The sequence below is a fragment of the Gymnoscopelus microlampas genome, assembly GCF_963454915.1.
Source record: "Gymnoscopelus microlampas genome assembly, chromosome: 16".
In the NCBI taxonomy this organism is placed as follows: Eukaryota; Metazoa; Chordata; class Actinopteri; order Myctophiformes; family Myctophidae; genus Gymnoscopelus; species Gymnoscopelus microlampas.
Genome location: NC_139953.1, coordinates 20,409,714 through 20,436,244, shown reverse-complemented (window position 1 = coordinate 20,436,244; position 26,531 = coordinate 20,409,714). Strand labels below are relative to the sequence as shown.

The 26,531-nt window shown below is 43.2% G+C and overlaps 2 protein-coding genes across 6 annotated transcripts; both read left to right on the top strand.

Moving 5' to 3' along the window:
- The first annotated feature begins 3,657 nt into the window (after positions 1-3,657).
- On the top strand, positions 3,658-19,576 carry cmtr1 (cap methyltransferase 1). Of its 4 annotated transcripts, none has more exons than XM_084083518.1 (24): positions 3,658-3,789; positions 7,451-7,570; positions 9,856-10,007; positions 10,383-10,541; positions 10,770-10,862; positions 10,971-11,042; positions 11,477-11,571; positions 11,706-11,778; positions 11,869-12,067; positions 12,257-12,375; positions 12,887-12,983; positions 13,142-13,274; positions 14,323-14,502; positions 14,981-15,037; positions 15,193-15,250; positions 15,707-15,775; positions 15,894-16,025; positions 16,234-16,359; positions 16,653-16,744; positions 16,856-16,924; positions 17,048-17,095; positions 17,222-17,334; positions 17,879-17,987; positions 18,222-19,576. In XM_084083518.1, the coding sequence occupies exons 2-24, from the start codon at positions 7,453-7,455 to the stop codon at positions 18,355-18,357; spliced, it is 2,499 nt and encodes an 832-aa protein (XP_083939644.1). In that variant the 5' UTR covers positions 3,658-3,789; positions 7,451-7,452; the 3' UTR covers positions 18,358-19,576. The 4 variants fall into 4 exon arrangements, with proteins under 4 accessions (XP_083939644.1, XP_083939643.1, XP_083939645.1 ...); XM_084083517.1 differs by lacking the exon at positions 3,658-3,789 and adding an exon at positions 6,400-6,597; XM_084083519.1 differs by lacking the exon at positions 3,658-3,789 and adding an exon at positions 6,400-6,837 and having other exon boundaries at positions 11,872-12,067.
- A 487-nt stretch (positions 19,577-20,063) lies between these two features.
- hebp2 (heme binding protein 2) lies at positions 20,064-25,802 on the top strand. 2 transcript variants are annotated; one of them, XM_084082471.1, is made up of 5 exons: positions 20,064-20,150; positions 20,491-20,646; positions 22,212-22,350; positions 24,689-24,869; positions 25,303-25,802. In XM_084082471.1, exons 2-5 carry the CDS (start codon positions 20,569-20,571, stop codon positions 25,487-25,489), a joined length of 585 nt encoding a protein of 194 aa, XP_083938597.1. In that variant the 5' UTR covers positions 20,064-20,150; positions 20,491-20,568; the 3' UTR covers positions 25,490-25,802. The 2 variants fall into 2 exon arrangements, with proteins under 2 accessions (XP_083938597.1, XP_083938598.1); XM_084082472.1 differs by lacking the exon at positions 20,064-20,150 and having other exon boundaries at positions 20,350-20,646.
- The last annotated feature ends 729 nt before the right edge of the window (positions 25,803-26,531 follow it).

Genomic DNA, 26,531 nt, shown 5'->3' with positions numbered 1-26,531 from the left:
GTTTATATCTTATATGGTTAATTGAGAGGAAAATAATTGGGCAAACCCATGCAGCTACAGTGCAGTATGTCAGCATGTCTCTCTTTTCAGGATTAAGGAGGTAATGGGCATTTCTGAATTTTAGGCCAATCCAACACATGCCCTGAAGCCAGATATAAATCGAGTTATTTCATTTTCTAACGCAAGAATGTACGCACAAAAGTAAATTAAGTATCCCACTCTGAGTTTTGTTTTACACAAATGGCATAACACCCATATCAGAAGACCTGTTCAACCTGAGTGGTGTCAGTTATCTAACCGTAACGACTGTGAACTAAACTACTGAAGATAATCAGACCTGACAACCTCCCGTTTGAAAAGTAATGTGCCACAGCCATTTAAATGCAGCTGCAGGCTCCCGAAATACCTGCCAGGGTGAGTGTGGATCTCATGCCATTCCAGTGCAGATCCAATTAGCGGGCATTTATCTTGACCCTGAAGGATCCATGAGATCTCTGACTCAGGTCCATTTAAAAACAGACTGCTGTAATCCTCTCAACTAATCCTGCATGTCCTGGCACACACTGGTGGAGACTCTCTGAACCTCCAGAACCCATTGGTCTGGCATGCGCTTTCAGTGAATTGAGCAAATGTCACCAATCAAAACACACTCATCTTCTGTTAATAATGACCTTTCCTTCAGCTATGCAATTGAAGTGGATGGATTCATTGAGTCACATCAATTCATGTTCCAGGCTATGTTCAGGAGTGCATTAAAAATGTCATAACTTTTAGATTCTGTTTTGGTGTTGTTGTTACAGAGATATGCTATAGTGCCAAACTGTCATTAAAGCCATGTAGAAGGGAAGTACATACTCTAGTGTAGGACATTAAAACTAAAATAATGAAATTGGTTATTATAAATTGGTTATTAGAGGAATGTTCTCTACTCTTCTGCCAGAGCACATTTCCCTTTGTTAAGTCTAATCATGAAATCTCTCTAAAAAGGAAGGATCACTCCAAAAGCATGTTACTGTACGCACCTGGAGGTATCTGATGTACCCAGGGGTCAGGCGAGGGATGCGGAAAAACATCTTTGTTGTCTCTGGGCTTCACAAACGAAGCATAAAAAGAAGAGCCTTGAGTGGCCCTGAGGACTTCCTAGTAAGCAACCTTCTTGGTGTCTCTTCTCCCTTCCCTCCGTCTCTAGCCTGGGTCTCCTCCACCAGCCTGAGAGTGACAACGGCGGAGGTTCTCCCCAGTGTCCACAGTCACCCGCCGGCTCCCTCGCTCAGATAGACTCACACACACCTGGACTGTTTTGATGTCTCTGAGGGAGACTCGTCCCCACAGGTAATATTTAAAGGCTAGGCTTGGTTGCGTAAGACAGTCACATGGTGTGTGTGTGTGTGTGTGTGTGTGTGTGTGTGTGTGTGTGTGTGTGTGTGTGTGTGTGTGTGTGTGTGTGTGTGTGTGTGTGTGTGTGTGTGTCTGACTGTGAGGGATTAGTGGGCCATTAGTTAATGCCTCTGTGAGAGATGTACCGTGGTTGGTTGTAGGGAATAAACAAACATGTAACCCCATCAGCGGCCTGCAACACAGTACTGGCATGACGTCAAATTGCAATTAGGTACAGCTAAAAGGCAAATTGCTGAGTTAGGGTTAGGATTCGGGTTCGGGTTACTGTATATTTAAAGCATGTGTCACAAAGTACTTTGGATAGAACTGAAGAAAGAAATCAGCAAGACTGCATAAATAATGCATCGAGAGGTATACGAATTAAGCCTATGCACAAGATCATATTCTGACTCAAGAATTGTCTACATTGTTTTAACACAATATGGGCTTAAACATCTGCCTTATGTCACGGTGAGCTCACGGTTTGGCACGGGTGGACCCAAAAGCAGGCACGACACAAGGATAAGGATAAATAAGGCTTTACTTGGTAAAAACAGAGAGGAATACAAACGAATACAGAACCCTCAGAAACAGAGGGAAGCCTTCGCAGAAACAGCGTACAGGCAGGCACACCGAAAACAGGAAATAATGTCAGAGCAAGGAGCACCGGCTGAGACGGGCTTAAATTAGGGAAAAGAGTCATTAGGTACAATTAAGAACAGCCGGGCGAACCGCAGAAACAAAGGCTCAAAACAGTGAAAAGTCAGTGGCGAGCAGGGGGGGGGCGGGGCCGGAGGCGCGGCGGCGCCCGAACTGTGACAGTACCTCCCCCCCACGGACGACTTCCAGGCGTCCCAGAATGGGGGGGGGCAGTGAAGCGGACCAGAACCTCCGGGGGGGGGGGGGGGGGGGGGGGCAGAGACGGGGGACGGGGGGGGGGGGGCAGCCAGGGCTCTGCGCGGAGGACATCAGCGCAGAGGGCACAGGCAGGGCAGGAAGGCGAGGCGTGGTCGAGGCCGGGAAGGCCAACCGGGTCCGGCCGGACTGCGGCAGGTGAGTCCGGAAAGGCAGGCGAAGACCAGGCCGAGAAAACTGGAACGATGCCGGAAGGCCGCCGGGCACTAGCCGGAGCGCGGCTGGGGAGGCCCGGACGGCGGGCGAAGGTCCAGGGACGGAGACAGGGGGGTCGAGGCCAGATGGGCCGCCGAGAACCAGCCAGGACTAGGCTGGGGAGGCCCGGGCGGCAGGCGAAGAACCAGGTGGGGGGGGGGGGGGGGGGGGGGGGGGAGGAGCCAGGGCTCTGCGCGGAGGACATCAGCGCAGAGGGCACAGGCCGGGGGGGGGGGGGGGTCGAAAGCCAAGGCAGAAGACAAAAGGCCCCGGACAGCGACGACCGGTGAACGAGACTCGAGCGGCCCTGCCGGGACCGCGGACCAATCGGGAGGACCGGACGCCGCACCGAATACTGGCGGCGCCCGTCCAGGTTCGGACGTCCCGGCAGACCGCCCGTCGTTCGTCGCCGCCCGCCCGGGGCGAAACAGGAGCTGTAGATAGGACAGTTAGAAAGAGAGACAGGAGGAAAAAACAGGGAAAAAGGAGGTGAGCCAAAAACGCCAAAAAACAACACAAAACTACTCTAAAAGAGCGACAAAACAGAACAAAAACTAGGACTTAACTCTGTCACTTCTTCGGGCGTGGGGGCCTCACCGGGCAGTTGTTAATGTGGTGGTCCCCGACGCCACAATAAAAACAGAGGCCCAGACGGATCCGCCGATCCTTCTCGGCTTCACCCACGAAACCGGCGACGAGTGGACCCGGCGGGACAGACAGCTCCCCGGGGGCAGCGCCAGGGCGAGGAGACACCGCAGGCGGCCGGGAAGACACGGCAGGCACAGGACACGGACGGGAAGGCACAGCAGGAACGGAACAGGGACGAGGTGCCGGACGGTGGCTCGACGAGACGACCCGTCGATGAGGAGCCCTCGCCCGCTCGCGGGAGAGGGACCGCGGACGGCGAGCCTTCTCGCGGGTCCGAGGAGGAGACCACTCCCGTGGTACAGGAGAGGAGGAAGAGGAGGACGCCCCAGAAGATGAAGAGGGCTCGGGGTGAACGCCCGAGCTTGGCTCGCTGGACGAACCCCCGCACGTGGCGCGCGCGCTGGAGCGGACCGACGCCGCCGTACGGGAGCGCAGAGACGGAGCGGTGCCTTGGACCACCCGCTCCCAGATATCCTGGGTCCGATGGAGCATGGACCGCTGGCCGCCGGCCAGCGTAATCTCCAAGTGGAGCAGGCGCGAATCCATCCGAGCGAGCATGTCCATAATCAAATCCAACTTATCCACCTCGACAACGGTCTGGCAGGCGACGGACATGTGACCGCTGGGTCCAAGTGGCTCTGACATTCTGTCACGGTGAGCTCACGGTTTGGCACGGGTGGACCCAAAAGCAGGCACGACACAAGGATAAGGATAAATAAGGCTTTACTTGGTAAAAACAGAGAGGAATACAAACGAATACAGAACCCTCAGAAACAGAGGGAAGCCTTCGCAGAAACAGCGTACAGGCAGGCACACCGAAAACAGGAAATAATGTCAGAGCAAGGAGCACCGGCTGAGACGGGCTTAAATTAGGGAAAAGAGTCATTAGGTACAATTAAGAACAGCCGGGCGAACCGCAGAAACAAAGGCTCAAAACAGTGAAAAGTCAGTGGCGAGCAGGGGGGGGGCGGGGCCGGAGGCGCGGCGGCGCCCGAACTGTGACACCTTACTTTTTGTAAAAATAACTACATAAATGAGAAAATAAAATAGCAGTCTGTGTGGTGTAGAATGATATTAGGCTATCAAAGTCATGACTACTGCTATTCAACTGCTAGTTTGTGAAATTATCAGTGGTGTAAAGTAACTAAGTACATTTACTCAAGTAATGTACTTTTTACAATTTTGAGGTATTTCTACTTTACTGGACTATTTCCAGGTTTCTGTACTTTTACTTCTACTCCACTACATCTCAGAGGCAAATATTGTGCCTTTACTCACTTACAATTATTCGAAAACTTTAGTTACTGGTTACTTTGCAGATATAAATTATTATATTATAAAACATACATTAACCACTTTAGCCCTATTTTATACGTAGGCTATTTGAAAATAGCCAATATACAAGCTCACAACACGCCTCATCTTGAGCTTGAATCTGCTATTTTCAAACATTTTAGTACTTTAACTTTTTGTATTTTAAGTATATTTTGATGCCAATACTTTTGTACTTTTACTCAAGTAACATTTTGAACACAGGCCTTTTACTTGTAACAGAGTATTTTCATATTGTGGTATTGCTACTTTTACTTAAGTAAAATATCTGAGAACTTCTTACACCACTGGAAATTATGCTACACGGTCACAGCGCACTTTTATTTAACCTCTGGGGCGGAATCTGCCAATGCTTTGTCTATGCAAATGCGTGGTCATTCTTGGTCAAAATATCCAAGACCATGAATCCACGCATTTGCATTGACAAAGCATTGGCAGATTCCAGAGGTTAAAAAAAGTGTGGTGTGACCGTGCCCTTATCCCAGAGGTAAAAAAAAAGTGTGGTGTGACCATGCCCTTATGCGTGCTTTATAAGATAGCCTACAAGGATTAACACTGGCTGCGTGGTTGAGAGTCACGAAAACTGTCTTTTCCATTGGATTGTCCAGGAAGGATTCTCCAAGCTCAGTTATTTCTGTGACTGTCGTCAACAGTCATGCCATGCAATGCACATTGACATGCACTCACTGGTGTTAATTATCTCCACCAGGCTGAAGGCGGAGATTATGTTTTCACCCCTGTTTTTCTGTGTTAGTGGGTGAGTCCAGAGCTTAATGTTATCTCACAAACCGCTGTGAACGCTGCCAGTAGGCCAAGGAAGACACTTGAACGAATGTTTCAAATCGGCCTTAAGATAACACTACTCCGATATACCTTTTGGCCTATAACTCTTGAATCGTAGGCGTATAATGAAAATTGTATATGGATTCCTTGGATCATGACCCAAGACGTGGTATGACCATATGCCACATCGATGTCTGCATATTGCATAACTAGATTTTCTGCCATTTTTCATTTTCTTCAAAACACAGTTTGTGTTTTAACTCCTACAACAGATTTTGTCCAAAACGCACACAAAGCGTGGAGTCATGTGATTAAATGGCAAATGGTGCATTTATATAGCGCCTTTATCCAAGGCGCTTTACAATGTGCAGGGGTCGAACCTTGCGGTTCCCAAGCGGCCGCACTAACTCCTGAGCCCCTGATTAAACATGCATCACCCATTGTTTTATATTCCACACCGATCGGCAATTATTGGCTTCCAATAAAAATAAATTAAAAAAATCAAGTCTGATCGACCCCAAATCTGAATCACATTGAGGGGCCTCTAACAACCCAGAGCCAAAAGTGATTTCACATAGACCCATAGGGGGCCCCAAATGGACAACTGTCACTGTTTATTGCAGAAACATGATTTTCACCCCCCACTGAATTAGGTATACATGATCCTGGGAGTCATGTGACAATGAGGGTCGAACATCTTTTTGATATTCCATACTGTTTACCTGTGATTGGCTTGCAGAATTAGTGGGAGGGGGCGAGGGGCCTATTTATTATACCTGTCTCTATCTCAAAATTCAATATTGCTAAGTCTTACATACAAGTATGAATTTTAAGGACAACAAAAATCATACATTTTGCAGCAATAATAAACAGTAATACCGTAAATAAAAAAGACAAATGATGAAAACATAATAATTATAAATGAAGAATCAATTAAACTTACATACAGCCTCGAGAGTCAAGATTATAATTTAAGCACCTCATTTTATGTGTATGTGTAACCATTGCAGAAACTCTTATTTTGCACAGCTTCAAAACTTATTATGTCATCAGCTACTTGTCTTTTACACAAAGGCATCCGTTTGAACAGCCATTCATTCCATCGACCAAAAAAACGTCATTAAGCTGCGCCAGTGCGAATAGAAGGACCACCGTATCACCGAGGATTCCGAAATAGAACGCGGGGTTACTGCTGAATTAAATAAACAAACACATTTCATGTTTTTTCTTCGCTTGTTAATAAAAACCGCGACTGGAAAATCTGGATGAATACACGGATATGATTTCTGTCGACGGAATGTCGCTTGTTTTTCTCCTAAAGGAGAATATTAGTTGCACACGAAGCTGGTAATAAAAACAACTAGCTAACAGCTAGCTGTGCTAGCAGTGCTTGTTGCTGCGCAGTCTCTCTTCGCTCAGTTTCGTTTCTGACAACTAGCGAGGAAAGTGAAACACACCCATTGTTAGTTAATATTCCAAGAAAAGAATTGAGTGTTTTGGTCGGAAAGTATATCCTGGACTGTGGTTATGGGCCCATATGACCCATAACTAGAGTAGCTGCATACTGATAACTACAATAAACAAGAGGTAAATATTAGAATATTATCTCCAGAGATCATATTAACGTGTCTTAAGTGTCTCTCTGACCACTGTCTGCTACATCTCGACATGAATACATGAGGCATGGAAACTGACACCACTTGTGTGCTATTATTTATCTAATCTTTGCTCCTGCCAGTTTATTATTGAGTGCAAAATGCATGCAGTGTTATATAATCATTGACTCACGCATCCACTGAACATAATATCTTTGTTGTAGTTTGCTTAATTATTATTCTCTATTTGTTATTATTATATATTTGAAATCCGATTGACTCCCCCATATGTCCACAATTGGCTGTGATTTGAGAGAAGCTCAAGGCAAAAAAATCTAATCTGAAAGCCCCTATCTATTTATTTTTCTCTAGATTGGTATTTCCACTGCCTTCAAACTAGAGACAATAGTCATTAATACTGTTATGGCAACATTTTGTTGTTGGGGTTTGATGTTACAAGAAGGTGCACTCCACTGTTCCATCTAATATTAAAATTAAGTCATCTATTTTGACCCACAGTTTTATTGTACTGTACTGTGTTTTCTCTTGCATCCTCTTCGTGCTGTTGTACCTCATTCAATTGGTGTTACCCATCTTGCTTTCAGCCATGATGAAGAGGAAAGCTGAGGGGGCTTCAATGCCCCTGCTGGGGGCTAAGAAGCGGTGTGATGATGGCAGTTCAGATGAAGAGTCACCGGACTCACCTCGACAATCAGCCAGTCAAGGTAAGAAAAAACCAATGTATATACCAAAGACAAAAGTGAGCCAAGTCAGCCAAGAATCAGTTTTATTTATTTTATTACGGGGGGGCACGGTGGCGCAGTCGGTAGCGCTGTCGCTTCACAGCTAGAAGGTCCTGGGTTCGATTCCCGCCGGGATGCTGTGGGCACTGGGGGCATGTCCTCTCCTCCGCGGCATCAGCGCTCATACCCTAGGTGGTAGTGATGAGCGGGTCGACCCGTAACCCGCGGGTCAACCCGCGGCGCGGGTGGGTCGAGGCAATTATGCGGGCTGTGGGTGAGCGGGTCAGCCGCTCTCACACGCAAAAAAAAAAGAAATAATCACATGCTCTTGTTTTGTCTGTATTCCTAATAAGAATAATAACAATAAAACAGTTTGAATATACTTGGGGATTATTTTCTAACCATGATTTTACAGAATAAAAAAAAAAAATCGCGGGTCGCGGGGCGGGTTGAGCCATAGATTTATTTATGGGTTCGCGGGGCGGGTTGAGACGGGTTGGGTTCCGTCGCGGGGCGGGGCGGGTCATGAAAAAACCCGACCCGCTCATCACTACTAGGTGGGGTTGGCGAAAGGGCCTACTCTGTGTGGAGTTTGCATGTTCTCCCCGTGTCTCCTAGGGTAGTTAATACCCTCACAAAAACATCTTGTAATCCTGGTCGCTATACCACCTCCCCCATGACAGCCTGATGGAGGGGAGGGGAACTGGTTGGAATAACGTGTTCCTTCCACGCGCTACGCTCAACCTGGGAAACTCCACCCTGTCAGGTGACAAGAAGGTCAGTTGGCATTCTCATGCATTGAAGGAGGCATGAGCTCGGCCCTGGGCTCCCTAGGCTGGTGGGGGGGGGGGGGGGGGGGGGGTGTAGCGCCCAGGATCACAAAATTGGCACCGGGTGAAAAAAAAGGGTTACAAAATCGTGGGATAAAAAAAAATAAAGAAAAAAAGAAATCAGTTTTATTGTCACATCACAGGTTTACAGGTATAAAAAAAGAAGTGGGTGAAATTAGTCTTTGTTATTTCTAGAAAGGAGAAAGAGAAGAAGGGGGGCATATTTATAGTAGCAATCCAGAACTTTTTAGTGAATAAAACATTAGACCAATTATTTGTTTACAAACATTGAGACATGACGCACAGGTGACTGTGTCATGTAATCAATTCCCAACAGATCCCCAAACCTGTTGTTTTGGGAGCGCTGGTTTCATTTCATTCAACTTCCTCTTGTGTGTTGGCTGGTGAGGTGCGCCCTAGCGAGACATATATACTCCGTTGTGAGCTTGGAGGTCTGCTATTCTCGGCTGTTCTCTGTGCATGACACCTTCGCAGGACGGAGCATAAATTAGGCTTGATGGGCTGCAGCCGTAATCATAGAGAGCTCCCCCGCTCTAATGACAGCGACTGGAGGTGGGGTTTGGAAGACAACTGATTTGAGTTGCTATTATTGTTTACACACAACAGAAACCAAGGATTATATATTTCAAGAGCGAGAGATCACAGTAAAAATCCTAAGCATTCTTCCTCCACGCTGGGAGAAAAACAGCATCTGAAAGATTGATTGGATGCAATTGCATTTCTACACACAGTGTAGAGTGCAGTGACTTTTCCATTGCATCGCAAACTGGTTCTTATCAGTGTGACGTCATCTGATAAGGGGTCTATTACCCCGCACCAATCGCAACGCACCTGTCAATTGTTTGCCCCATACCTATGTGCTCACTGGAAGAAGTTTACATAATGTTCAGTCCTGCAATCATTTCAGGCCGCATTGCGTGCAGAGAATGTAGTACGTGTCAAGCTTGTGGAAAAGGAGATTACCAAACACACGTTTTCTGTCAGAACTTTAAAATGGATATGAAACTAGATGACAATAAGCTGAACCCAAGTCTCAGCAATGTATTATTAGGTGAGTACAAATGCAGCACTACCACTTGCAGTGCCACCTCGATGACTCCACAACACGGGAGGGCACATAAAGAGAAAGGGCCTGTAGTCCCAGTTCTATGCTTACATTACATTTGAGATACTTAACAAGGCCAAGATTGCATTAAAGGCCATGAATGGGAAGCGTTTGGATGGTACAGGGATTCTTGTGGTCCTCCCTAGAAAGTCAGGAAATGTTTTGTTTACTTTTTGTTTTTGTTTGTTTATCACTGCGTGTGTCTCCTCTCCTGATGTGTTTGAACTTGTACTTGTGTGTGTGTGTGTGTGTGTGTGTGTGTGTGTGTGTGTGTGTGTGTGTGTGTGTGTCATTTCCATGTCGTCCTGCAGACTCCAGCCAAAGTGACTCCCACAGTGACCAGGAGGACCACAGACCAGGCTTCTCCATGTCCAACACATCCCACAGCCTCCCCACCATGGACTCCTCCACTGAGGGAGCCTCAAAGTTCGGCATGTACAACAGCGTGTCACAGAAACTTATGGTACTGTACTGAAATCCTCCCCAATTTAGACCATGCTGTATGAATTGTCTTTGAATTTGTCTCTCCATTGCGCATGCACTCCAACAAATGAAAATGTTCACCTATAATGATATGCCCAAAACATAAAAATGTATGGGTTTATATTATATACTCTAAAATAACTGTACCCATTGTTGTGGGAGAAAAAGAAAAAAATAAGTATTGTGAAGTTTTTGGCTGAGTTGTCATTTACTGTAACTCTGACAGTTCAGAAATGGACGCAAATGTACTGAAGATTTTACTGTGCATTATGAAATATAATATTCATCATAGGTGAAAAGACCTTTCCTCAATCAGTCCCCTAATCTCTTGCACTTTGCCCACTTCACCCCTTAGGCCAAAATGGGTTTCCGTGAGGGCGAGGGTCTGGGAAAGTTTGGTCAAGGGCGCAAGGAGATCATTGAGGCCTCCACACAGCGAGGGAGGAGAGGTCTGGGCCTCACACTGCAGGGGTTCCAGGGGGAGCTCAATGTCGACTGGCAGGACGAACCCGAGGTATGTAGAACAGTAATAATGACCTCTCTACCACATCTCGAAAGCACATTGTTTACAATACATTTATCAGAGAACGTAGACATGATGCCCTGAGTCAGTGGTGATATTAAACTATATCGATGAACTAGCATTTAATGTGTTTTCCTTATGGCTTTCTTAATTTTTATATATTATTTTTCTTTTTCTCCCCCCCGTCTCTCTCTCTCTCTCTATCGTTTGTTTGTCCAGCCAAGTGCTGTGGAGAAAGTAGATTGGTTCCCAGAATGCTCCACTGAGATCCCAGATGCAGATGAGCTGAAGGACTGGATGGAATTGGGACCGGTACACCCCCCACACACACACACTCTTAGACCTTATGTTGTGTATTCACCAGTGAATATTCATTTTACATCTTTGAATTATCATTCTTTGTTTGCTTTATACTTGCAGAGGAAATTAAAGATTGAGGACGAGACAGAGTTTTGTACTGAAGACCTCCTGCACACCCTTCTTAGATGCAAGGTGAGTAGGAAAGAAAACCAAGTCATAGCACACGGCAACACAATACATTAGCACTATTTAGCAGCATTAGAAAAACAGAAATAGCTTTCCACAACATAGTGCTGTAGCACACCAGATTGTTTGGTTTATTTGAAAGTTAAAAACAAATACACAAGTTGACCACATTATCCTAATGTTCCTGGTTTGGCTGGAGACCTGTGTTGCATGTTCTCTCCCATCTCCGTCACTAGTTTCCCTTTCCCTTTGCTCTACTATGAAATTAAAAGAAAACAACACACTAGTGTATGTATTTAGCAGGTTCCTGGTTGTTGGTGGGAACCACAGGGTACCATGTCAATGCTGGCCAGTAACACTGACCAATAACACTCAGTATGTCCACCAGGAATTTTGAGTAATAGATAAAACATCTCACCATGTGTGTTTGTTATGTTCAGACAGTGTTTGATGACCTGGAGGGTGAGGAGATGAGGAGAGCACGGACACGCTCTAACCCCTACGAGACCATCAGAGGAGGCTTCTTCCTTAACAGGTAAGTCCTCAATAAAACACAGCATTTACAGTACCTCTTGCATACATACTTACAAAGCAGTTTGCAATAGCCTGGCCTGCATCCTTCCTCTGAGGTATTCTGTAACCGAAATATTTTGCATGAATCGCGTTTAGGGCAGCGATGAAAATGGCCAACATGGACCATTGTTTTGACAACATGTTCACCAACCCAAAGGACTCACAAGGGGTGAGTTCACTTCTAATAATACGTATCCACTTTCTTGGGTGAAGGTAAAATTATGCGGTTGTACAAGATTATGATTCTCTTACCACACAGAAGTCTCTGACGAAGGATCGCGAGGGTGAGCTGCTGTACTTTGGTGACGTGTGTGCGGGGCCTGGGGGCTTCTCTGAGTACATACTGTGGAAGAGGCGCTGGCATGCCAAGGGCTTCGGCATGACACTAAAGGGCCCCTGCGATTTCAAACTGGAAGACTTCTATGCAGCACCCAGTGAACTCTTTGAGCCTTACTACGGTACACAACTGTTTGGCAGTGGAGGGGTGGCTGGTCGGGGAGTTGGGCAGACATGGCCTGTAGGTCACAGCGTTTTACACACTGCTTCGATAGTTTAGGCCTATTACTGCTATATGTGTCATATAATCTTATGTAAGAAGTGAAGTGTCCTCAATCTTGTCTAAATTCTGTCCACTCTGCGTGTCCTAGGTGAAGGCGGGGTGGATGGGGATGGAGACATCACACTGCCAGAGAATGTGAGCGCCTTCCGGAACTTTGTCCTGGAGAGCACAGAGAGGAGAGGGCTCCATTTCCTCATGGCTGATGGGGTACGCCCATCTCAAATGCACCGACTTCCAAAGTCTACTTCAACCATTCTATGTTTTAAAACTCTGAGGGAAAGTCTATTCAAGTCTTTGGACTTCATTCACTAATATGTGCGTAGAAATTATCTTACTTGGTGCTGGAAATGTGTACACAAAATGATGTTGGTGAATCCAGATCATGCTTTATCACTAGCTGGTTTATTAGCATACCATGCCCTGATCTCTCCATATAAAGGGAATATGATGTTAGACGAGGATATGAGGCTAGATTAACACCAAAATATACATTTAGAACAGTGGGTTCTGAAAGTAGGGTCTCCCGGGACCCTCAGGGTTCAGGTCTGTAACTCTTGAGAGTTACAGACAAATGGAACCAAATGGAACGGGTCCATTTGGTTCCATTTGTACACTCTCAGAGTTATTAGGGGTCCTTTAAATATATATTTTTAGAACCACTGATTTAGACAATTTAGACACATTTGTGATAAGTGTGTGTCTGTGCTATGGTTTGAAGGGCTTCTCAGTGGAGGGCCAGGAGAACATTCAGGAGATCCTGAGCAAACAGTTGTTGCTCTGTCAGTTCCTCACCGCCATGTCTACACTGAGGACAGGTACACACGTCTGAAGTTTGTCTATGTGCAAAACAATTTGTCTCCATCTTGCCAGCTTTTTCCTTTGTCATTCATGCTATTAGTCTTGTATGCAATATTTATGTTAGCTGATTAATGCCAGACTACTGAGTCACAGCAGTGGCGTTTGTCTCCCCCAGGTGGCCATTTTGTGTGTAAGACCTTTGACCTGTTCACTCCCTTCTGTGTGGGCCTGGTCTACCTGCTCTACCTCTCTTTCGACAGGATCTCCCTCTTCAAGCCCCTCACCAGCAGGCCTGCCAACTCCGAGAGGTAAGGCTTTGTGAATGCTCAATGCCTATTTGTGCGTGTATGCACTCCTATCTTAACTCCTTACACAGACACAAATGAACACACTGTATACTGTACATTAATGTTGTCAAAAATTTAACATTTTCATTTATCGGTATGCTCCCCCATCTCTCACAAGTGAGTTGAGCATACACTGTTGCAGTCAGTGTGTATTCACATAGGCTAATAGCCCCGCACGCCTTGCCTGCCTCTCATTCAGTCAGCTGGCTGAGTGTGTATCGTCACTCTTTTGTCAGCACTGCTGAAAGTGTGCTGCTTGTGAATTCATTTGCTCCAGATGTGTAAGCTCAGAAGCTCATTAAAGGGGGCATTGGGCAAAAGCAGATCCTCTGTGACCATTTTGGTTGACAAAGATAGCAGTAGTTGAGCGCTGTTTGTAGCTTGATGCTACAGACTTTGTTTTTTTTAGCACCCTAATGCTTGAGACACACACTAATTTAGTGATTTTTAAAGGCCTGATCTAAAGAGAAAAATACAAATGTTTATTTAAAAAAAGGGTGATATTTCTCTTACAGTACCAGAGATAAGATTAGAACCAATCTGTAATATACAGTAAACAACACACAGCCTTTGATTAAAAAAAATGCCCTCAGTTATTTTCCCCCGTGGTATCAAAAATGGTAAAAAACTGCAGACTATATTTAAAAATCTAATGGACAGATTGCCTCAACATGTTTAGTACATTCATACACTCTGGATGATGAACCCTACTGATTATGGTGATGCCATGCTTCCCCTAGCGTCATCTTTAGGCCAAAATGTCAAACTATTAAAATCATCATGGCAGATTGCCAGGAAAATGTAAGGAGTAGACAACCTTTACAGGCAGCTAGCAGTGCTTTTAGACCTTTAGACTTGTTATGTTTTATGTTAGACCAATGTTGGTCATTTGTATTACACATTTGTATTGTGTTTGTTGTGGAGGTTTTTGCCTGAATAAACATTTAATTCTTACAGATCATTAATGCAGTACATGAATAAAACAACACACACTGGTTTTGTCCAATAGGTACATAGTGTGCCGCGGACTGAAGCCCGGCTCCGAATTTGTGAGGGATTACATGTTCAGAGTAAACCTGAAACTCAACCATCTGAAGAACTCAGAAAACGACGTTATGGAGGTGGTGCCTCTGAGCCTTATCAAGGAGGACACAGACTTCTATCAGCACATGGTCAACTCCAACGAGAGGTAGGGATGTGTCATGAACACTCAGAGTAGGGCTGGGCCATATGACTTCAAGTAAATGTCACGATTATTTCAAACTTTTGCCTCGATTTACGATTAATAAGCGTTTATAAAATAATTTAAAAAATAGCTAAAACAGCAGATCTAGCGTTGTAACCTTGTTACAACGCTTAGCGTGTGACGCGCTGTGAGGTTGTAGATCGGCTATTTGTGCTATTTTTACACGCCACCATTGTACAATGAACTATAAAACAGGGCTTTTGTGGCTAATCAGACGAAATGATTTAGTCGATTAGTCTGTTCTAAATTTAAAAAAATCTATTCGATCATTCTGATTAACGTACATGAGCAAGATGAAGTCAGTTATTGGTTCTCAATGTCGGTGTCGATACAGTTTTGGTTAATTGCCCAGCCGTAACTCCAGAGAAGCTTTAGTTCTCACTTGGTCAGTCACTGATGTGGGATATTGTGTCTCTTGCAGCCACTGTGTCGTCCAGATCAAGGCCTTGGCTAAGATTCATGCCTATGTCTTAGACCCGTGAGTTGTTCTATTTCACTTACTTGACCTTTTTTTTATTTCACGCTCTGTGTTTGAGTGTATCCGTGTGTATCCGTGTGTGTGTGTGTGTGTGTGTGTGTGTGTGAGACGTTGTGTTTTAATTGATTGTATAATTGATTGCTTTGTTTTTCCAGGGCCCTCTCTGAGACCAGGCAAGCTGACATCAGGAAGGAATGTTTTAAGCTTTGGGGGGTGAGTGGGAAACTGGGAAAAAACAAGTAACACCAACCACTATAATAGTTATACTACCCTGAACATGCCCTATAACAGAAGTAAAGCTAATTTTTGCTACATATTCCAGGCTAAATACCACTGCCAAGGAGGACATTCTTGGTGGAAAGTTTGGTCCTGGGCCCAGGAAAAACTGATTCACACCATTTTGTTGTCCATTTCCAGCCAAAGGAGTGTCAGTACTCAATAATGCATCATGAAGTTATATTGGCCAAAAGGAAATGTAACACCAGAAGCACCACTATTCAGCCCACAATTCAGACACAATTAATCCCTCATCAGTGACTGACCAACCTTATAAACAAACTGTCACCTGTCCTTGACTGAAGTCTGCGCTCTGCTGAGCACATTGTCTAGTTCTAAGTGTATCTCACGGTGTAGCTCTTATGTGCAATTTGTGCATGTCTCCTTTTCTAGGTCCCTGATAAAGCCAGAGTGACTCCTGCCTCCTCAGACCCCAAGAATAAATTCTTTGAGCTGATCAAGGTCAGTCTGTCATCTGATATTGCATTATATATTTTTATTACATCATTGCTGAGTTACTTCAGCAATGATGCTGTAACTGCGAGCTGTTGGCTTAAATAGTACATCATTTCCATGTCAGGGTTCAGATGTAGAGTTGTTCCAGAGTAAGATCGGCCCTCTCAACTCCAGTACGCTAGAAAAGATCCATCACGTCCTGGACTACCGCTGCATTGTAGGAGGAGGTGAACAGATCTTCCTGCTAGCACTTGGGGTGAGTCCTAATAGGCACAAAAAGACAGTGTTTTTGTCTTGTTCTTTTAGATTTTTGCTTTAATAAAAGCTTTTGATTAAAAAGAAAATAAAGTTAATGCAGCAAATCCCAAATAATGACATCAATGTATGTAACTGTCCATTTTACTCAGTCTTTTTTTCTGATGTTTCTGTCCATTCCCTCTCCTCTTATCTTTTACCTGGTACAGAAATCCCAGATCTACACGTGGGATGGTAAGATGCCTCTGCGCTGGAAGAAGCTTGAGAGCTTTAAGCTGGAGCTGCCCCGAGAGACCTTGCTGAGTGTAGAAATTGTCCAGGAGCTTAAGGGAGAGGTGAGATGAGAGTGTAGGAAATGTAATGTAGGGAGGAATAGATATGACACGGTAACCAGTTGTGGAAAAGTACTTAAGAGAATCAAAGCCTTTTAATGCCTGGCTAGATTTCTGTACCCAGCATGTCCCTGTTATTGGAACATGCTGGATGATAATATACTCTGGTATATTGGACGATAATACAGTAGAATCACAGGAATGGTTTTGACTATTACTGAGTTATACTCAGTAATAGTTGACCCTGCAATTGCAGCTGGCTGTGTTTCTTCATGTGTAACGTGTTTGCTCCCCAGGGCAAGGCCCAACGAAGGATCAACGCAGTACACGTACTGGATGCTCTAGTACTCAACGGCACCGATGTCAGAGAGCAGCACTTCAACCAAAGGTACAGTAAAAAGACAGTGGGACGTAGAGATCCCAAATCTTTACAAGCATTTTAGCTAACTTTAGACTCACTGACCACACAACCAAACAAATGATGGCCATTTTCTTTAAGGATCCAGATGGCTGAGAAGTTTGTCAAGGCCGTGTCTAAGCCCAGCAGACCAGACATGAACCCTATCAGGTAAAATTAATAAATAAATCCACTGTTTTAACATCACTCTGTAGGGTTCCTGCAATTGTTTAAAATTCCATGAACTAAAAGCTTTTGATTTTGCCATTTTATCTCCTTTCTTTCATAACCTAGAGTGAAGGAGGTGTACAGACTGGAAGAAATGGAGAAGATCTTTGTCAGGTATGATGATGAGAGAGTCATGCATAGACCGAGATCTCACTGAGCTTCATACTGGAAATGAGCCTAGAGGTGAGGATGGGGACATAACCATCTCTTCTTCTTGTTGGTTTGGTCTTCTTCACCAAGACTGGAGATGAAGGTGACTAAGAGCTCAGGAGGAGTACCTCGTCTGTCCTACACTGGCAGAGACGACAGACACTTCCTTCCCACAGGCCTTTACATCGTCAAAACTGTCAATGGTTGGTTTGTGTGTGTGTGTGTGTGTGTGTGTGTGTGTGTGTGTGTGTGTGTATATGGATGGATATTTCCCTACTAGTTCTGGCAGGACACTCAAAAGTCCTGCTACAATGTTTTCAGCTGACAGCTAGTGTAACTGGGGTCAATAATCTACTAGACTAAAGAGTTTATAACACCCTTGTTGAATCTCTTGTATATCACTGACAGTGGTGACAGCCAATAGTTTCTGCGTTGTGTTGACACAGCTGACAGCTAGTTGACTTCAATGAAGAGAAAGACACTTCAGGGATCTGGTAGATAGAACTATTCAGATAAAAATATTCAGTATAATAGAAAATCATAATCAAAGGAAACTATACTTATTCATAATTTCTGTAAACAAGCTTAAATTATTAAAATTTAATTATATTTAGCAAATATCACATTTACGTTCTGTGGATGCGTGTTTGTGTACAGTTGTGGAGTGCGACTACTTGTATGAATGTTTTGATTAGTAATGTCTGTCAACACCATTAACCTCCATTTTATACCTCCTCTGTCCATTAGAACCCTGGACTATGGCTTACAGCAAGAACTCTAAGAAGAAATTCTTCTTCAATAAGATAACCAAGGAGTCCACCTATGACCTGCACCCCAGTGCTGTTGCTCCCTTTCAGTACGTATCACAAACTTTGCTCAAATAGTTGTCTGTTTTTCATAAAATATTGAATTTACTCCTTTTGAGATTTATCTAGAAATGTTCATATTAATCACATTTCAATCATTTGTGGCCATGAGGGTTAGGCGAGTGCAGCATAATAAGATCACAATTGAACAGCTAGTTAATGATATATATAATAATGCTCTGATGATCCTTTGCCTTTATTTCTGTGTGTGTTTTTTCCCTCAGCGTCTGCCACTCAGAGCGCCTCTTCTGGGCCTGGGTAGACGGGGTTATAGTTCACGACTCCCAGACACGGATGGATCCAGGGAAACTGTCCAAAGACGATGTGCTCTCCTTCATTCGCCAGAAGTACCAGCCCTGAGCGACCCTCGCAATCCCAAGCGAACCAGTACAATACGTACAGAATGTGTCGTGTTGGCTCAGAGTAACGATTGATTCTGGATCGTCCTGAAACGTTTGGAGCCAAGACGAGGGATGGTTTGCAGAGCTGTGTCTCTGGCTGTGTCTTTTGAGAAGTCCCCCTAAGCCTTGGATAGACAACTTTCTCGTTCTCCATTTCTGTCACCTCTAGGCTTTACGAATTAGAATGTACAGAAGGCCGTCGGCACATAAGAGAGTTCAACACTAGACAGACTGCCATTGCCATGTTGGAATGCATGTCCCCATTTGCTTTTCTTATGGTCCCCCACATCCTGTTCCTGTTTGCTTTTCTTATGGTCCCCCGAATCCTGTCCATGTTTTCTTTTCTTATGGTCCCCCAATCATGTCTCTCTACGGGTTTGTATTTTTAATTAGAGACAGATATTAAACTGACGGCAGATTAATACTACTGGTTAGAGTGTCCAATGTGGCTTTACACTATACATAAATACAGTATCTATCTACACACAACTTCACTCTACAGACTTGCTTGACTTGCCCTGGTCCCGAGCATGGCTGCTTTCCTCATCCACTGCTTCGAGATGAGACTTTATCTGTCCCATGCCGTCCTCTCATGTGTAACTGGTTTGCTTTGTACCACTATTCTCCATTCTCCACCTGTCTGCTCTCTCTGTAGCTGAGGTCTAAGTGTAACATCTTAACATTACTCATTGTCTTGAGTCAATTGCATACTCATAAGAAATTCATCCATAACCAAGTTGCCCTGAAGTGAGTGTGTATGGGTTTATGGTTATATGACATTTTCAAAAGGCTTGATTTCATTTCGATCCACAACCCCTCTGGCCTAATTTATGCTCCATCGTACAACTGTGTTTTATACTGAAAGTAACTGATCTACAAGCTCACAATGTGTTGCATCCGTGACACGTTGTGAGCTTATAGTTCAGCTATTGTCAGTCTCTCTCACTCAGTACACAACTCTGTCTTTCGACGAAGTATAAATCAGGCTTCTCACGTTTTTGATGCGTCTCCTTGCCTGACCTCTGAACCTGTTTGTCAGTCATTTGTTGCAGATGAGGAGTGGTTTTGTTTTAGTTGTAAAGTTAGAAATCAATCTCCTTTGTTATCAATGATAATAATAAAAAAGAGATGCTCAGAAATTCTCAAAAGTCTTCGACTTTGCTTTGTGTACTTACTGGGTGGAATAGGGACTGATACTAATTCCACCCAGTAAAGTGTGAGGTTTGGGATGTAGCAGCCTAAAAAACAGCCTAAAAGCACTATTAATTATAATATTCCACATCTAGAATATGCATTTAATTTCATAATTTCACCATAATACATTATGATATATTAGCATCAGTCCTGAATTGTAAATGTAAAATAATTAAATGTATGATGGAAATGTACAATAAGATGACTGAAAAGCCCTGCCAAAATAGTGCATTCACATTCCAATAGACGGCAATGAGGCAAAGATAAAAACATTTTTGCTTATTAACCTGAGTATTAGTAGTCTGTTTGCCTTTTTAGTACTGTAATAATACCATTCACTTCTGTTTCTTTGGGCATTTCATACGTCATAAAAGGGGGTATTCTTATTTTGAAGTGCTTGTATGTTCATCCAATGAGGTTTCGAGTTCGTAACACACATGTCCATCGTAACACACATGTCATGTGACCAGTAGAGATAGTATCAAAACAAAGGCGTTCCACACATTTGACAGGCAGACAGCAGAGAAGATAGACATTACGGGACACATTCATTTTCAGGTAATTGGATTTTATCCATCAACCAGCAAGTTACAATATGACAAATGAATCCAGTGCTTGTCAAACTTTAAAATGTCAAGGATTCCCCTTAACTCTGACAGTATGCAAATGGTACGGGTCCATTTGGTTCCATGTGTACACTGTCAGAGTTACGGTCAATTGAAACCCTCCTAAAGGAACCCAGAGAGACCCTGGACCCCACTTTGAGAATCACTGAATTAATGTGTTATATCTGTAGCGTACTTTAATTATGAAAATATCTTGTCAGTGCTTAGTTCTGAATGTAAGTTTGCAACCCCAATTGAACTCGATTAATCCAACCCTACATATTGTATTGCAGTGGTAAGATAACCCGTGATGTGTTGATCATTGACTTTTTATTGGGACATCATATTTGAGTACGTGCACAACGAGAGACATGCTGAAAACGGTGGGACAAGCACTGTTTTCATCAGGACTACAGAGTCCGAAGTATACCACCTTACAGGAGAGTCAGGTAAATACAAGTCTACACTACAAACTTAGAATCATTTCCAAAGATGCAATACAAGCCAGGTGCATTAGAACATAGGTATAAATAGGTCGACACATGATCTGATTAGTAAAAAAAAAGATCTGATCTGATAAAAAAAAAAAAGAACTAACTTAGCCTAACTTGCAGAGTGTGCATACAAATAGAATAATAAGTTATACATTTCTGCTCAAAACTGCTATAAAACATGAACGAACAGGTTTGTATTAAATATGTTGTATTAAAACTACTTTATTGCATCATGTCGTTCACCAGTGTGTGTGTGGTTCTCAAGTTGCAGTTCGGGGACCCCCCACCAGGGGTCTTTATAGTGGGGAGGCGTAGCTAACCTATCGTTAACTTTGTGATAAAAGCACCACATTTGGCAGATGTGTTGATAGATATATTGCCATTGGGAACAAAACTGGATAATTGGGGCGATAATTACGCCCAAATATGGAGTGTGTTGTCTAACCTCAATGTGTCATCATGGCATCAGGCGCAAAAAACCCACTCAGCTCCATATATGGGCACAAAAGGGGGCATGCCCATGTATGGCCATATACTGATGACATCAGGGATCTCCATATATGGGCATAAAAGGGACATGGACTGACAGATACAGAGATGTCCATATATGGGCATATCAGGCGGATCTGCGGTGTAATGTAAGTGTGAGGGGACCCCTCGCAGATGTGTTGATCGATTTCACCTTCACCTATCCCATAACCCCGGTGGGTCGTTGAGGCGCCACAGACGATCTGTTGACCAGCTCTCTCCATCCCTCTCTGTCCTCGGCAGCTCTCATTGCCTCACTGAGTTTCAAGTGAGTCCATTCTCCGATGTTATCTTCCCATCTTTTCATTTGTCTCCCTCGTCTCCTGGAGCTATTGTACGGTGCCTAGAAGGATGGTCTTTTCGAGGCCTGAGGATCTGGTGATGTGTCCGTACCACCTCAGTTTCGCTTTATGACAGTGGTAAGCAGGTCATCATGTGGGCCGATGGCTTGGCTGATCTTTTTCCGGACTTCCTCGTTGGTGACATCATGTTGGGTGTAGGAGATACCAATGAGTCTTCTGTAGCATCTCATCTCCAACACTTCATTATTATATTATATATGACATCATTATATCATGGTGGCATTAAGTCATGGTGATTGGTAGCAGGCCCTGAGGTTGCAGCGCTGATTGAGGACTTTGAAGATGCACTCCAGCTCATGGGAAGATGATATGATGTGCTCCACGATGACCAGACAGCAAGTGTGCAGGAAGCATTTAAGAAAGATGTCTGCTCAATGTAATGGAAGAACTGTCTCTCCCTCAAGCCAATTTAAAATGTAATATGGGATGGCTGCCACGCCCACCAGGATGTGAATTTGCAATGCCGCAATATCCAGTTTGGTTCCCAATATATCTATCAACACATTTACCAAATTTGGCACTGACAAAATTAACGATTGGTCTGATATCTTGAGCTAAGCCGCCTCACTATTAAGGAACCACTGCACTAATCTACAACATTTGTATGAAATGAAACGTGTGTTTCTCTAGGGACAGGAGGACTATGAGGTGCGGACGTACCATGCTACAAAATGGGTGAGCACCACGCTGAGTGGGATGGAGGGGGATGCAGCCTTGAAGACTGGCTTCCGCAGGCTCTTTAGCTATATTCAAGGCAACAATAAACCAAGTGAGTTTCACTAACCAAAACCAATCTTCTAAACCAATCAAAAAAACAATGTGTCAAGGACCGCCAAAATTGATACTTGTCCACACCCCCGTTTGAAAAGGGAAGATTTGACAACATTTGTCATATTTCTTCAAAAATAGCAGATCTACAAGCTCACAGCTCTTTGCATGGCGATGTGTTGTGAGCTTGTAGATCGGCTATTTTCAAGTAGCCTCATTAGCTGGGGACCCCTGGGGTCCCCGGACCACACTTTGAGAACCAGTGATCTAAACAGTAGGATATCTTCCCTGTTTAGTGTTTATGCCTCTCTGTTCATACAGCTAAATGAACTGTGAGAGTGTACAACATAAATACCAAGTGGTCCATTTGTAAGTTACAAGTGGATACATTAACACTGAGGAGTATACTTTTCTTCCCCCTCATCGGTTACAGCAGTGGTTCTCATGTCAAGGACACCCAAATTGATATGTACTGTATTAGGCAGCATGTTTCGGAAATAGCCCAAGTATAAAATAGAGTTAAAGTGGTTCAACTGTTCCTCAGGGGGACCCCCTGGAACCCCCACTTTTAAAATCACTGGACTACTGTATATGAAATATATATGAAATATAAACCAATTAATGCTGCATGCCTTCATTGCCCTGTGAATCTATTGAATTCAATCATCAGTCAAACCAACTATCACGCATGCTTCACATTAAAAGTGATTAAAAGTGAGTAATCATTGCTATAGTGTTTGTTCTGTAACAGGGTCTCCCCGTCTCCAGCTCTATTAATATAGTGTATAGTGTGTTCAGGTCACCGTTCCAATTTTGTCCAATCAGGAGAGAGAACTCATGCAGTATACAGGATAAACAAGTGAAATTGGAAGTGAGGACACAAAGAAGTAACCAGACAAAATTGGAACTGGAACACTATACAATTGAAGGTGATAAATGGGTACTCTCCCTTGACTGGCTGATTTTGTCAACCCACCTGAAAAAAATATTTTCTGTTAACTAAAGAGCTGGAGAGACAGAGAGACCCCTGTTACTGAACAAATACTATATAACAATGGTTATTATCTGAATGTAGAGCTTTAACTTTTTCACCAAAAAATCAGACTACTTTTAAGTACTAAAAGAAGAGTCTTTGTTCATTCATTCATGCATGCATTCATGTCTCCCAGAAAAAGATTAAATTCTAATCTAGAACCTAATTATATTAAAATACGTTAACTACTGGTATCGGTCAGTATTGGACAGCTGTTTTGTGTATGTTCAATTGTTTAAACAATGGAATATGAGGACTTTCTCTTGTCTTTGTCCCCCTACAAGTGTCGTCAATGTTCCAGCTGCTGGCAGACTGCATTAGAAACTCAACCTTTGTTTTATGTAGTACTTTACACAAGCGTTATTAATGTCTATATATATTGTGTGTAAATCGTGAATTTATGCTCCACAATGATGTCATCGTGAAACTTGACAATTCATTCAAACACCTTATTTCTTAGCTGTTGCACCTTGCCCTAAGTTTAAGATAACTAGAGCATTGCACAACCAATCTCCCATCAGGTTTATAGCGGAACAATGAAATCCTAGAGGCCATTACATACCATTTGAGCTGCAACAAAGGCTTTAGTTTAAACAAATGATAACAATATCTATATATTTTTCCATAAAAACAATCATTGTTAACAATACTAGTGATTAATGTTTATGATTGCAATATTAAGCAAAAGTAATCAGGAATATCAATTTAGCTATAATTGTGGCTCAATCAGTAGCACAGAATGTTTATGGTAGGTGATACAGTATACCCACCCATCTGTTCAGCTGTAACAAGGTATGGCTTTTTGATACAGTAGCTGGAATATCAATGTGTGCTTATAGGTGATATACTGTATGATTTCATGTCAAACACATAGTCTTGTAACAGATTTAAACCGCTATCTCTGTATGGGCCCTACTGCGCCAGGACCATGTGTATTTGGATTTCTTGTCTGTATGGGGTGCAACAGTTAATAGAACTAACTTATTTAATGAAATAATCCATTCATAAGCGTCTCCTATATTCGAAATGTCATTCAAGGTGCAGAACATTTCAAAGATATGTGACGCTTTGTGAGCTCGTAGATCGGCTATCGCCACTATTTTTGCACAACACAAATATAAAAAACGGCAATCGATTATTTTATCTATTTAAAAAAAAAGAAATGAATGTGCTTCTCGAGTATTCGATTAATTGCAAAAGTAATCTATAGAATCCTCGCTAAGAAAATAATCGATAGTTACAGGCCTACTTGTGTGTCATCCATACATGATGTTCATAACAGCATGTTTGTGTTCTTGTACCGCAGAGGCTAGTGTGGAGATGACTGCTCCTGTCACGTGTCTGGTGGAGCCTGGAGCAGGCCCGGCCTGTGAAACTAAGTTCACGGTCTCCTTCTTCCTCCCAGAGAAGCACCAGGCCAGTCCGCCTGAGCCCAGTGACCCTGAAGTGTTCCTGGAGAACAGGGACGAGTTCACAGCCTACACCAGGTGCAGCACAGTGTAGAGCAGAAGGCTCAAAGTCCCTAGGATTATTGTCACAGGAACCAATGTAAAAAGCATCTTTTTAAAGAGCTCTAAAAGACTCTCAATAAGTTGTTATCCAATGTTGTCTTGTACCTCTTTCACTTAGATTTAAGATACTCTTAAGCAAAGCAATATTATTAATCAACATTTCTCATTTATTTAAAAAGAAACAAACAAAAACATCTCATTCATTTTTCTTTTCTAATTAATTTCCAAAATGACAAAGAGCTATTAAGCGTAAAAGTTGCCAAAGGACTAGAATTCATTAGATACCAGTCAATTCAATTCAAAGGGCTTTATTGGCATGAGAAAACATACGTTTACATTGCCAAAGCAAAAAGCACAGTCAATACAGTCAATACCAGTCAATACCAACCATACCCACTTTCCCATCCAGGACATATGGGGGCTTCTCCAATGAGCAGATGAAGCGTGAGCAGCTCCTGAAACTCCTGGAGAGTCTCCAGAAGGCCGGCGTTCCCTACAAAGACAAGCCTTACTACACAGCAGGCTATGACAGCCCCTTCAAACTCACCAACCGCAGAAACGAGGTCTGGATCCTCAAGAAAACTGAACAGGAGTAAAGACATTTACAGTGGTTCCCGTTTTTCAGCGGAGACCCAAAAGATTCATTTGGTGTCTCCCCGGGGATGCAAACGTACAAAAATACATGATGAATTAACCACTTTAATAGTGAAAAGAGTTTGTGGATCTGCTATTTTCAGATACTTTTTGAAATTGTTTTGAAGAATCTTTTGTGATGATAATGAAAAGAAATTGTAGGAAATGCAATTAGGAATTGTACTGATTTTAGCCCTAGAAAAATAGTAGGATAGCTTTGCAGAATATATTTCGTTGGTCATTAGTTAGGTGATGTATCTGGTCACAGTGGGACAGTATGTAGGGTTACGCCACTAGGTGGCACTACGTAGCAAACAGTTTCATTTGTGTTGATTGATTGATGTACTTTATTTAGTAAGACATGAGAACAACAGTACATGGAAGTACAAATTCACAATACAAGGTCTACTAAACTGGAAGACTCATAAAAGCACAGAGCTTGTTTCAAATGAGTTCCCCATGCACACAAATCATGATGCATGTGTGTGTGTGTGTGTGTGTGTGTGTGTGTGTGTGTGTGTGTGTGTGTGTGTGTGTGTGTGTGTGTGTGTGTGTGTGTGTGTGTGTGTGTGTGTGTGTGTGTGTGTGTGTGTGTGTGTGTGTGTGTGTGTGTGTGTGTGTGTGTGTGTGTGTGTGTGTGTGTGTGTGTGTGTGCGTGCGTGTCAGGGGAAACCAGCAAAAAAAGGAATAATATAATAAAAGACTGTCTTGCTAATAAAGCGTCATGTCTCTAATTTTTTACAATGTATTTGATATTACCTTTATATTATTTGATGAATTATGCATTTCATCCTCTATATATTGTCCAGCAACCTTTATGATAAAGGCGAAAAAAAATAGTACACTCTTGGGAGCCAGATTGCTCAGATGCCGAGATTCCTGTGTAGCAGCAATTTTGCATGTACAATAAAAGTAATAAATATAATTATTGTCTGGCGGAAACCTCATTATGGCCAAAACTGTTACTTTTCAGCATAAACATTCTAAAATAGCAAAAACAACTTC

Excerpts from the sequence above, each read along its gene's own strand:
- cmtr1 (XM_084083518.1), top strand. The coding sequence starts at position 7,453 with ATGATGAAGAGGAAAGCTGAGGGGGCTTCAATGCCCCTGCTGGGGGCT. Across the intron at positions 10,863-10,970 it reads ACTGGATGGAATTGGGACCG|AGGAAATTAAAGATTGAGGA; the intron begins GTACACCCCCCA and ends TTATACTTGCAG. Across the intron at positions 17,988-18,221 it reads AGTGCTGTTGCTCCCTTTCA|CGTCTGCCACTCAGAGCGCC; the intron begins GTACGTATCACA and ends TTTTTCCCTCAG.
- hebp2 (XM_084082471.1), top strand. The coding sequence starts at position 20,569 with ATGCTGAAAACGGTGGGACAAGCACTGTTTTCATCAGGACTACAGAGT. Across the intron at positions 22,351-24,688 it reads TCAAGGCAACAATAAACCAA|AGGCTAGTGTGGAGATGACT; the intron begins GTGAGTTTCACT and ends CTTGTACCGCAG. Across the intron at positions 24,870-25,302 it reads GAGTTCACAGCCTACACCAG|GACATATGGGGGCTTCTCCA; the intron begins GTGCAGCACAGT and ends TTTCCCATCCAG.